The following is a 13,927-nucleotide window of genomic DNA, read 5'->3' on the forward strand; positions in this document are numbered from 1 at the left end:
ACTAAGTTGCTTCGTTTATAAATTGATATATAATCTAATAAATAGTATAAATATTTTAGAGAAATCGTGTTATTTATGTTAGAATTAAAAAATTTACTAATTTTTTTAATTGTTTTAAATTAATCAATTAGATCTTATATTTAGGATGAGATGTTGTAGTTTGGTAGGAGTGATTTCATGATATATGATAGCTTTTCCCTTATTTAGGAGCAGATTCACATGATGGATTCCTAGTTATCAAAATGCTCTGTTTTTTAATGGAAGAAAGAGGGATTATAGATTAAATAAGTACCATTTTCGTCCTTTTTATTTGTCATTTGGAAGAGTTTCTCATGTATTAAAGAAAGTATTAAATAGATGACATTTTTTATTTTTGTCCTTATTAAATAACTGGTATAAGCAAAATTGAAAATAAAGTATTAAAAAGGTTACGAGTGACAAATAAAAAAAAGAACAAAATCTCTTCTTATAGGTGACAAATAATAGGGACTGGAGTGTATTTCTCAATATGGTATTTCTAAAAATTGCCTTCGTGGTTAATGGCAATTCTAAATTGTCACTTGTAAACGTTGTCTTCTTACTTAGACTTTTAAGATGCAGGCATTTCGTAATCAAGTCCATCCAAGTAAAACTATCATAAATAATTGCCCCACATACGAGTACAACCGGATTTGATAGAAAAACAGAGATATTCGATAATAAATGGATTTATTTAAAGAAACAATTTTAGAAATAATCAAAGCTGAGGAACACCTTATGTAAGAGGTGAGGAGTGGGCACTGCAGAATTGTAAAATAAGCTGGGAGATGGATTTTGCAAAGTGATTACATAATACTCCCTCAAGTTATCAATATAAAAGTTCACTGGAGGGTTAAATTTAATCATAAATATAAGATTTCAATTTAAGGTCTCTTAAATTTATAATATTTTCTCTTGACAACCAGCAGAAGCATGAACTCCAGAAATCACCAATCATAAAACAGTTTAAAAGAAAAATATGATTTTAAAATAAAGTATACAGAAAGTCTTCTCTCGGTCTTCCCCGAATGTTTGGCGGACCACACGCTACTTTTGTCCCTTTTAGACTCCACAAAGCCATTCTTTCCATCACTCTCTCAGCAAGCCATGTTTTTCTTTATTTTTTTTGCTAAAATATAGGTATCCTTCTATCTATTTTGAGGCATTGTCAGGCACTAAATATGAACACCTCTCTTAACGAGGATTCAAACTTTGGTTTGTCACATTGTGACGTACTGGCCTTTTCAACAAGCCAACTTGAAACGAAGGGGGCTGAGCCATTCTTTCCATTTCTCAACGATGAAAACTAATGGAGTCTTCACCCCATGTCTGAGGCAAAAATACTTCTACAAACAAAAATGGTCTTTAACCCTATAAAAAACAATAATAGAAGGAAGTTTGTGTATAATGCTATAAATTTGCTTTAGCGGATGCTCATATTGTTAATTAGAGTTGGTATAAAAAGTCTCGAAATTATAATGGATAAGATTATTATACGACGGTTATGTAACTTAGTGTGGTTCGCATGAGTAGTCTTGTTTGTTTTGATCATTGCCAAAAAATTTTTATAATTTTGTTGTTTCTGGAGAAAATTATTTTGAAAATACTTATACTTTCTCGTTCAATTTTTAATTTAATATTTAATTTTTTCCTCTCAATTAAATATTTAATTTTATTTGGTTGGCATTGTTAATAGTAGTTGACAATGCAAACAGGCAAATTTCAGGAGCTGATAATTCTAATGGAATAAAATTAAACAATTTGATTAAGAAACACATAAATACTAAATTAAAAATTTAAGAAAAGTAAAACTACTTGTAAAAGAGTTTTTTCATTGTTTTTTTGAAGTCAAAAACAACACGAATGCTTCTTAAAATTCTGCTTGAAAATATCACAACTTATTTTATTTCTGGTAATTACCCAGCGCTTCCACCATAAAGAACGCCCGAAGTGGAACCCCCTCGCTTTAGGAGCACGTCCGATTTCTGTCGGAGTGTCGGTGCCCTTTCGTTAGTTAAATAGATGCAGTTAAGGTTTAATTCATTAATTTAAAAAACTAACAAAAAATTAATTATTTTAAAATATTATATTTATTATTTTTTTAAATTAATTTGTCTAAACTCATAGACTGATCTACAATCTAATAATACACATAAATATTTTAAAAAGATCATGTAAGATATGTCATAATTAAGTAATTTTTCTTCATAAATAATGCGAAAGCACATTTTATTGCATATGGTAATTAAGGAATTTTTTAATTTTTAATTTTCTTAAATTAGCTAATTAAGTTAATAATTTAAAAAAGAGTTTCAACACTATTTGGGAAAAAGCACACGAAAATAATTCTCCGAAACCGTACAACGTGTTTTTCCCCCCTGATAATAATAATAATATGAACCGCCCAGTGTCCTGGCCATTCTGCATTGACTTGAATCCACTTTGTAGTTACTCCTCCCAGCTAAAGCTTCAGATCTGCTTCTTCTTCTCCATAGTTTCACAAGTCTCCTACTACTTTCTCCCTTCTGCAAATTTCTACTGCTTTCTCAACTTCTTCTTTTACTTCATCATCTCTGCATTTCCACTTTCTGATTTCCTTTTTCCTTACTTTCTGAATTTACTGCTTTTGCAACTTTCGTTGGCTCTTAAATCTTCTTTCATGGTTTCACTGTTCACATCGCTCCTTGCTAATTCTTTTTTTCCTTAACGTCTTTTGGGCATTTTGGGTTTTGCTTGTATTTCCTGATTTCTATTTTCTCTCTGTCTCACCCATATTAAAAGAAATGTTCTCAAGGAAATCCTGAATTTGCTCCTTTTGCATTTTTTTTCCGGCTCTTCTTTGTTGTGATCATTTTCAACTTTATTTTTCTGGTTTTGTGATATTTTTTCCAGGAAAAAATCCCAAAAATATTATTAAAAAAACTGCTTTTTCATTGTATTTCTGATATTTTGTTGTTTAGTTGATATTGTTTTTTCCTGTTTAATTTCACAAGTTCGTCATCTTTCTCTGTAAAATTTCCGATTTTATAGTTGTCTTCTATTGTAATGAAGCGTTTGTTTCTCAAAATTGTTCAAAACACCATAAAAAGAGAGGTCTCTCTTGCTTGATATGTGTTGACTGAGGAAAGCTGATTACTATTGGGAGATTGAGGTTTACATACACCTTGAAATTGCAAAGTTTCACATCGGTCACTACTGTAAGTTTGAAAATATATATCCATGCCAAAGTCAGTGTGTGTTTAATTGATCTGTATTTACTAAGTTCAATCTGTTTTTCAACTTTTGCAGCATATTCTTGTGTTTCTGAATATAGACAGCAACCAACCAAAAGAAGAAGAAACCTGTTCCAACTTCCAACCATATATTGAGGGCAAGTTACTTGTTAAGGTGTGGCTTCCCTAGTTTTACATTATCTCTAAGGATGCCCCCTTGTATTTTTTTTTTTGGGGGCTAAAATCCGAGCTTTTTAAGGGAAAAATTAATCATTTTGGTCTCATAATTTTAATTTGATTATTGGCTGAACTTTAAGTCTTTAACTATGTATAATTCGATCCATTAAATATTAATTTTATTGAAACTTTGACTAATTGGTTCTTCTAGCTTTTACTGTTGGAATCATTAATTGGTCCCTGAGTTTAAAAACACAGAGTTCACATGAATTAGATATTTAAATTTAATATATGAATAAAACAAGTTTGAAAATATATGTTATGAAATTATAATTTTGAATTAATTTTAAACAGCATTTTTATTAGAGAGAGATATTTTGGCTTAAAATGTGTAATTTAACAATCAATTAATATTTTGGCATATGAAAATGAAATCTTGAAAATGTAAAGGTGGTTTGTTTTGTACAATTTTCAACACATTTTCGCAACGCTATGTTCTTGCCTTTTCCTTCAAAAAAGTATTTTCGCAATAGCATTCAACAATCTTAAATAAGATAACTGTATAATTTATATGCTATGTTGTAATGTATTTCAGTGTAAATAATTAACTGAGTGATATTTTTTTAATTCATGTGAATTAATTAATTAGTTTATAAATTTAAAACCAAAAAGAGTGGTAAAGTAACAATTGTGGGGGGCCACGCGCTTTTTTGTCACTCCAGACCCTACACGCCATCGTGTAATAATTAATTTTTTATGTTAAACATTTTTTTCAATCTCAATCTCTATCTTTCATTTTCAACGTTTCATAACAAACGGTATTATGTGTTTTGCCAATGTGATGTGCTTCAAATCAACTTCAAAATAGTGCCTTTACTTTAATGCAGCCCTTTTCTTTTCAATTAATGTGGGTCTCATTCATCACTATATGCTACATCGACTCCTCTATGCACGAGAGCCTTGGCGATCTACTCCTCCCAAAGCCTCATGCCTGCTTCTTCTTCGGCATTTTCTCAGAAATTTTTTTTTTCCTGAATTTTATTCCTTTTCTTGGCACTTGTCACTAATTTCTGCTATATTTTTGTTGGTTCTCTCTGTCTCCTTTCCTAATTACGCAGCATTCCTTACTTCTTGTTTCTTGATTTCTCAACATGTTCTTAAACACTTTTTCTGCAATTTTTGTTTTCTGATTTTTGTTTTTCTTTCTCCTTTTCCTATTAAAAAATAAAAGAAGATCCTAAGTTTTCTCCTTTTGCATTTTTTGCCGGCACTTTTCCTTTATTGTGATCATTTTTAACTTTGCTGGTTTTTTATGCTTCTTCAAGAAGAAAGAAAACTGCACTTTAAATTTATGTCCTAATTGTGTAATGATAAGCTTGCCTGTCGCCTTACCTCACCTGCATGGTGACGTGTTCTAGAATTTCAAATATCTATTTGCAGGGGGTGCCAAATTTAGTGATCATGTCTTGATATTGCATAAATGAGAAAAATACTCTGACTGCGGATAATTTAATATTGTCAATCGTGATCATTTGAATGACCAAAGTCTTGCTTTGATTTCCACAGGGTGAAAAAGGAAAGACAGGCAAAAGGGGAAATCAAGTTTTCATCGTCATTAACCCCAAAAAAAAAAAAAGGTGAGACATTTGTTCGAAGGGTGCCAATATTTCTGCATCAATTCACAACCCAAGTTTAATTGAGTTTTGGCTATGTGTTTTTAACAGAGTGCAAATTCAATGGATATCACTTGCGACCCATTGAGTAGTTTGGTTGACAAGTTCTGGGATCTAGTGATCGATCTAACTTGGGAGCAGCTTCGTTATCTGTTTCAGTATCACAGAAACATTGAGGAGCTCAATGAACGACTTGAGGAACTCACCAATGAAAGAAGCTCCAAACAACGGCAAATAGATAATGCTAGAAAAAATTTAGAACAAATTGAAGAGAAAGTTCAGCATTGGTTGCGCAAAGTAGATGAGCTTTTAACCCAAACACAAATGTTTCATGAAGAAGAGAGTCAAGCAAAAACAGAGTGTAGCGTAACTTCCTGTCCCAACCTGTGGCTACGTTATAAACTAAGCAAAAGAGCAAAGGCAATGGCACAACAAGTTGTTGAAATCTATGGGAAGAGAAACTTTGATAGGGTTTCATATCCTGTTTCTCCCCCATCGATGCCAGAATTACTCAACAGAAAAAGCAATGAAGGGATTGGTTCTAGAACGCGAATTGTGAATCAAATTATGGAGCTCTTACATAATCCCAGTGTTAATACTGTCGGATTGTGTGGGCTTGGCGGTGTTGGCAAGACCACTATAGCTAAAGAGGTGGCAGAGAAGGCGAAGAATCAAAACATGTTTAAAAAGGTGATCATGGCAACTGTTTCTAATGAATTGGACGTTGAGAAGATTCAAGGCCAGATTGCAGAGAAGCTGGGTTTTCAACTGAATGAAAAATTTGAAGTAAGAGCTTATCGTCTATGTGAAAGGTTGAAGCAAGAGGAGAATATGCTCCTAATATTGGATGATCTTTGGAAGGAACTTGATTTAGGCGAAGTTGGAATTCCCTTTGTTGATGTTGGAAGTTCTAGCAAAAAGAATGAATGCTGCAAAATTTTACTAACTTCAAGGACTAAGAGTTTGCTGTCAAATGGCATGAAATGTCAAGAAATTATCAAAGTGGATTTTTTGTCAGAGGATGAAGCATTAGAGTTGTTCAAGAGGATTTCTGAACTTCCTATTGATTCAAGCACTCCTGACAACTTGATACCTATAGCCTGTGAGATTGTTCGAAAGTGTGGAGGCCTGCCACTAGCGATTGCTACAGCTGCCAAGGCATTAAAGAAAAAAAGCCTATGTGAGTGGCATGATTACTATGCACGATTGAATCATCCTTTAAGGAGAAACATCACAGGAATTAAAGAGGTGGATGAGATATTGAAGTTAAGCTACAATCCTCTAAGCCAAGAGAACAAAAATATCTTCTTGCTCTCTGCCATGTTGTCCCATGATCCCTCAATTGAAGACCTGCTCATGTACTCGGTGGGGTTAGATATTCTTGAAGGAATAGAAAACATAAAAGATGCCCACATTGGAGTCTCTGCTGCCGTAACTAAGCTAAAATCGTTAAACTTATTTCTTGATAGCTTTTCTAGTCATCGCATTACAATACATGACGTCTTTCGAGATGTTGCATTAGCGATTGCACCCAATGAATTAAATGCATTCATTGTGAGGCATAGAAGCTTGAAAGAATGGCCAGACAAAAATAAGCTTGAAGACTACAAGGGAATCTGCTTACAAAAGGGTGATATCAGTGACCTTCCAGAAGAGCTTCATGGTCCAAGATTAAAATTCTTTCTGCTAGACAGCACAAAACGCGATTTGGCCATACCTAGGATGTTTTTCAAATCATCAAAGGAGCTGAAAGTGTTGGCATTTACCAATGTGCATATTTCGTCACTACCATCACTCATGTTCCTGCAAAAACTAAAAACATTGTGTCTCCACTCTTGTTTGCTAGAAGACATAATTGAGGTTGGAAGCTTGAAGAAGTTAGAAGTCCTAAGTCTTGCTTACTCTGAAATTCAACAACTACCTATTGAATTGGCAGAATTAACTTCTTTACAAATGTTGGATTTAGCCCATTGCTCCGAGCTCAAAGTGATTCCACCAAAACTGCTATCTAGCTTCAAAAAATTGGGGGTTTTGCTTATGGCAAATAGCTTTCACCAGTGGAAAGTTGAAGGATCTACTGAAGCTAATGAAAACGCGAGTCTTGACGAGTTGAAGGGCTTGCCAATCTGTTCTCTAGATATTCATATTCCTAATGTCTCGATGTTGCCGGAGAATTTGTTCCTAGATATGAATTTGATGAGATACAGAATAGTTATCGGAGAGCACTGGATAGGGTGGAACGTCAATTATGAAATTTCAAAGATATTGAAACTTGAGCTTAAGAGTGATATCCATTTGAAGCCTGGGGTTCAAAAGTTGATGAAAGGAGCTGAAGATTTGCGTTTAGATGGATCTAATGGGCTTGAAAATGTTCTACACGGTCATGATGGAAGATCGTTTCCACATTTAAGGCATCTTCGGATTGCAAGTAATGATACTATTAAGTCCATTGTTTGTAACTCAGCACATCATGAAGCAGCAACAAATAACATATCCAATAAAATGTCTGAGTCGCTTTTGAACAAGGTATGTTCAGATTATTTTATTCACATTTTTTCTTCTTTTATCTTCCTACAAAACTGAGCTTCAAACTTATATGCAAAAATCATTTTCACTAGAATTACTTGTTTTGCTGTTAGGCTATTATGGAAGGTTGCAGCTTTTTATTTTTTTTTAATGACTTAAAATTAGCTAATAAAAGAGAAAAGCTAACTCCAAGTATTAAAATAAATAATGATGCCTCAAATTATTCGTCAGCCTAAAAGCACCTTAATTTGATATTTTTGGAAATTGTCCCTGTCACTAAAATATCTGAGAATGTGGCTCTTGGTTTTTTTTTTTGGGGTAAGGATGTGGCTCGTGGTTTTGATGACTAATCATTGTAATTATTCTTATTTTTTTTTTTTTTTTCTGACAAAACTTCAAACTTAGTTACCCGCAAAAATTAATTTTTACTAGAATTGCTTACTTTGCCGTCATGCTATTGTGGCATTTTTCAAGTTTGTTCTTATTTTGTTCTTTTTTTTAATTAACGTATCTACAAAAATTACATTCACTAGAAGTACTTGCTTTGGTATTAAGCTTGCTAAAATAGCATTTTACAGTTTTTTTTTTCATTTTTTTATTACTTTTTTTTTAACTTGGAGTTTCAGATTGAACTTTCAGCAATCTCTTGAAAAATATTGTGGATGAGAGTTTTATCTAGACATTTAAAAAATCTTTCATGAAAAGTAAGTCTGTGAATTAAAAGTGATTTTCATTTGATCATATTTTCTGTGAACTGCAGGTGTTGCTTCCAAAATTAGAGACATTGCGACTATCTAATTCAATCGGTTTGATTCCATTGATATGGGAGGACCAACTTTCACACAACTCATTTAGGAACTTGAAAACATTGTCTGTGGAAAATTGTGGCTTTGTGAAATTGGTGCCCCTTCGTGTGCTGAAATCTTTAAACAACTTGGAAGAACTAGAAGTTAGGGAGTGTGACACGTTGGAGTTGGTGTTTGATTTTGAAGACTTGAATGATTATAAAGAGGCGGAGTCATCATCAGTGATTGTGCCACTGAAAAAGTTAACGCTTTATAAATTGCGAAAATTGAAGAATGTGTGGAGCAATCACTATAAAGGAGACGTCTCCTTCCCAAGTCTAAGGAGCGTGCATGTTTCCTCTTGTGAAAGCCTCACTGGTCTGTTTCCTGCATCTATAGCCAAAGGCATGCTTCGTGATCTTGAAGAGCTTCAAATAAGTGATTGTGGTATAGATGTGATTGTTGCAAAAGATCAAGTTTCAGAATCTGTTGCTCCTCTGTTAGAGTTTCCCAGGTTGACTCTCCTTGAGCTTTCTTCGCTTAAAAATTTGAGGAATTTCTATCCACAGAGACACACATTAGATTGGCCACATCTTTATCGATTATCTATTAGAAGTTGTGACGAATTGGAGATATTTGAAAAGGAAGTCTCAAGTTCATTAGAAATACATGAGGAAGGGAGCTCATTAGACTCAAAATATCCTGTACTGTCCCAATGCAAGGTACATCTCTAAATTAGCTATTCATGTGTTATTTATTTTAAAAACAATATAATAAAAGAGCAAAAAATTACTTTAAGCATTAAAATAAATAATGAAACATATTTTGTTTCACAGTCCAAGAGCACGTTTGAATTTGATATTTTTGAGTACTCAAGTATGTGAATTATTCTTGTTACTAAACGATTTATTAGAATATAATGTAGTTTAGGATTAATTTGGTTATTCACTTAAAAAGCTAAAAAAGAATAATTCATAATAATTATTTTAATCAATAATAGATATTAGAAATTAATTAAATAATTTTCTATTTTTTCTTTTTTTAAAAAAGTGGGACTCCAATTCTCGGCATTCTATCTTCACCGAAAAGAGGTGTGTCATTGAATCTAGGGAGGGGATTTTTTTTTCTTTTTTCCAGCCATTATTAGCTTTAATTTGATAATTTTTTTAAAACAAACAAAGGAAGAAATAACGTTTGTAAGTCATAATCAAAGATAGAAACTCCAGTCTAGAAATTTATATTCATTTTAATGTATCATAATTATTATTTGTAGTTACAAAATACATGTACGCCAAAATTGTGGACGCATCAAATTTAAATTTGAAGATATCCTCCTAAAAAAATGCACACGGCTGGATTTTGACGCATTGATTAGTTACATTTAGTTATGATTTATGTATTGTGCAGGTCACTCATAATTTGAAGGAGTTGATATTAGAGGGTAAAGGAGCTGAGATGATAGGGAGTGGCCAGTTTTCAACGTACCGCTTCCCCAAAGTAAAACTGCTTGATCTACATGTTGGTTATAAAGCAAGGACTATTTCATACAGATTGTTGAAGAGCTTTCCAAATTTAGAGGAGCTGATACTGCAGGGTCACATTAAGAAGGCTTCTGGAGGGGATGATGTTCCTCTTCCAGTAAAATTGACTCTCAAATTTAATTACAATATCACAAGCTTGGCACCACTCTTAGTTTCTTCACCAAATCTCACGCATTTGCATGTGGCATATTATGGTCAGTTGACCACTTTGATGACGTCATCAATTGCTCAAAGCTTGGTCCATCTCACAAGTCTCTCAATTAGAAGCTGCCCTAAAATAAAGGACATTATATGGAAGCAGGAAGGAGAGGATGATGACAATGAGGAAGTCGTTTTCAGCAAGTTGCAGTATTTGAAACTTGAAGATCTACCAAGATTGAAGAGATTTTGCAGCTACAATTATACTTCCAGGTTTCCATTATTGGATCAGCTCATCATAAAAAGATGTCCAAAATTCCAAGTATTCTCTCCTGGACTCATTGATACACCATCTCTTAAAAGCGTTCTACTGTCACAAGGATGGGGGAAAAAACATTATGAAATTTGGGACACCAATCTTAACAAAACATTCTACCAACAGGTACGTCTAGAATGCTCCATTCTTCCTATTTCAAGCTTCTACAAAAATGTGAATCTATAAATGTTTCATTGTTATGATATTTAATATAAATATACCTATACATCTTTTGGTTTTGAAGTTTCTACTAAAATTTTCGTTATCATTTTTTAATTACATAACTTTGATTACAAAACATCCCAAACAATTACATCATAATTAATTAATTAATGGGATACACCGCTAAATGTTTAAGTAAGAAATGAAAATTTTCCCCCAGATATACCCTTATTAATGAGGGAAAAAGTAAGAGAGAGAATAGAGTAATAATGAGAAAAAAAAATGAAAGATAAGGTAATATACCAAGTTGTCAGCCTTTTAATTAATGCAATAGATAAAATTAATTAGAGACAAAAAGGGTAAAAACACATTAAATGTTTAGACAGATCCAAGATGGTTCTTATAAAAATAAAACTAAAACAATTCAAATTTCAAATTTTTATAAAAAGAAACGGAGGGAGTAGTTATCACTTTTTAATTACATAACTTTAATTATAAAGTATCCCAAACAATTACGTCATAATTTAATAATTAATGCAATACACAGCGAAATGTGTCGGCATTATTGCTTTTTGTCGTGGCTGATATAATTATTTCTTTTCCCAGATTAATTATGAAAAATAAATGAAATCAAAATGTTTCGCACTTCTAGTGAGCGCATTTCATCTTGGGACACAATAAAAAACAAAATAATATTACTGATTCAATAAGAAGTTGCGACATAATTAATAAATTAATATTACCATGCTTCTGACTCAATATTTGTTTTACAGAGATTTGTGGCATCAAGAACGATGGTGTTAGATGAGTATGATGTTAGCATGATAAGCAATGACCAATTTCCAGTGGACAGTTGTCCTGAAGTGGAAATTCTGGGCATAGAAGGATTTGATTATGAAGGGGTAACATTTCCGTATACATTGCTTGAAAGATTTCCGCGGCTGACTGAGCTTCGTGTGAAGGATAGTTCTTTCGAGGAGATATTCCCATCACACATTGTTCATCAAATTCAACAACTTCATAATTTGACAGTGGTTAAGGTGTTCCGATGTCATCAGCTCATCTATTTAATGAAAAATTCAGCCGCCAAAAGTTTGGTGAATCTTGAAACACTGGGTATATATGATTGTGAAAAGATGGAGAAAATTGTAAAGAATGAGAAAAATGACGATGTGGAAGGTGGAATCACGTTCAGTGCGTTGAGAAGATTAAAACTCAGTAGTCTACCAAGATTGAAAGCGGAAGAGCATAAAACGGATTTTAATATTGAAGACCCAGCAACAAATAATCATAAGGTATGTTCAAATCAATTTACGGTAAAATATAGTAACTAGCCCTGTGTTTTATCGAAGTTATAGAAACCTTCCTTTTATTTTAAAAATATATATAACTCCCTTAAAATTAAAATGCATGTTGAACAAACCTCTCTTGTATATTTGATTTGAAATTCCATTTCCATCTACCCAATCGTAAGGTTACAGTTAAGTTTGACCTTTAAACTTTTATTTTGACCAAAATACCCCTCGTTCACATCAAAGTTATTGAAACATTCATTTTTTTGCAAAAATAATTTTTAATACCACAAAAAATAATTTTAATACATGTATTTTCAGACTTTTTAAAATGTATTAAAATTTTTTAATTTTAATTCTATTATAAAATTTTATAATTTTAATTGTTTGTCACGCATATTGAAATTAATTTTTTAGGTTTCTTTAAATGGCTAAAAAATATGTTGAAGAATTATTCTTTTCGTCATATAATATAGATTATCTAAGTTTGATAGATTATAGAAATTATTTAAATTTATAGTTTAAAATTTTTAAACAAATGAGAAATATTTATAACTTATTTAGTCAATTATATATTTATTTAAAGAATTAACCAAATTTCCACTCACTAAATTACTTATTTTCAATCCTAATATGATAAAAACGTTGAACAAATAAGTAGCTGCAAAAAGTGAAAAAAAAATTAAGGAAAAGAAAGCATTTTAAAATTTTCAAAACTTTTTAGCCAACATTTAAGAATTTAGTATTATGAAGGGTAAATTAGTAAATCAAAAGTATTTTAATATAAATTTTAATTAGAAAAGCATCTTTTTAGAATAGTCCCAACAGATTTAACTATTTGGACTTAAGTTTATGTTTTTAAAATAGAAGGAAAATTTGTAATTAGGGCAAAATGCAAGAAAGGGCAGAATATTTTACTCATCAATTTATTACTGTTTTTTCTGGACAAAAATTCGTTTTTTCCTTATCTAGTATGTTCTTTCCTTACCAAGATTTTCTTACTTTATTAACTTCTTAATTTCAAACTTGCGCTGTGAAAATTAATTTCATTGGAATTATTTACTCTGTTCAGTAAAAATATGTTCTTATTTTTTCTTGTCTCAATATATCTAAAAAAATTATTTCACTTAAATTACTTACTTTGGTATTAGGCTAGCTATTGTAGCATTTTATAGTTCTCTTGTTTTTTAGTTAGTTATTTCTATTTGGTGAACTTGAAATTTGAAGTTGAACTTTTATCAATCTCTTGAAGAATATTGTGGTACACAAGAGCTATACTTGCACATTTACACAATCTTTCATGAAAACTAAGCCTCACAAATCAACAGTAACTTCGTTTTTGTTTTTTGCCAAAACATTTTCGTCTAATTATATTTTCTTTCAACAGGTGTCATTCCCAAAGTTAGAGATATTACAATTATTCTATTTAAACAGTTTGATTCCACCGATATGGGATGACAAACTTCCACACCACTCATTTAGCAACTTGAAAACATTGATTGTGATGAGTTGTGGCTTTGTGAAATTGGCGCCCCTTCATGTGATGAAATATTTAAACAACTTGGAAGAATTGAAAGTCATGTACTGTTCCATGTTGGAGGCAGTGTTTGATTTTAAAGATTTAAATGATTATAAAGAGATTATGTCATCATCGATGGTTGTGCCACTGAAAAAGTTAAGGCTAATAGATTTGCCAAAATTGAAGAATGTGTTGGGCAATAATGACCGCCAAGGAGAAATAAACTTAGTTTCTTCACTAGATGGTTCATGCCATCAAATAGAAGAACTTATGACGAAACAGAAAAAAGAGGACAATGAGGACAAGAAAATCATTTTCAGCAAACTGGAGTTTTTGGAACTTGATGAATTACCAAGGTTGAAGAGATTTTGCAGCCAAAATTATACTTTCAAGTTTCCATTATTACAATGTGCCATCGTAAGAGAGTGCCCTCAACTCACAATATTCTGTTCCGGAGCCATTCATGCCCCGCTGCTTCAAAAGGTTCGAGTGACGAAGCAATACAAACGTCATCACATAGATATTTGGATGACTGATCTTAATGCCACCATCCAACATCGGTTTACTA

General features: G+C 32.1%; 1 protein-coding gene across 1 annotated transcript; it reads left to right on the forward strand.

The window, feature by feature from the left end:
- The first annotated feature begins 5,143 nt into the window (after positions 1-5,143).
- LOC114719656 (probable disease resistance protein At4g27220) lies at positions 5,144-7,332 on the forward strand. The gene is made up of 2 exons (XM_028905171.1): positions 5,144-7,188; positions 7,266-7,332. Exons 1-2 carry the CDS (start codon positions 5,144-5,146, stop codon positions 7,330-7,332), a joined length of 2,112 nt encoding a protein of 703 aa, XP_028761004.1.
- Positions 7,333-13,927: the final 6,595 nt, after the last annotated feature.

The sequence above is a fragment of the Neltuma alba genome, unplaced genomic scaffold (genome assembly GCF_004799145.2).
Source record: "Neltuma alba isolate B1F8T4 unplaced genomic scaffold, ASM479914v2 tig00011931_pilon, whole genome shotgun sequence".
Lineage (NCBI taxonomy): Eukaryota > Viridiplantae > Streptophyta > Magnoliopsida > Fabales > Fabaceae > Neltuma > Neltuma alba.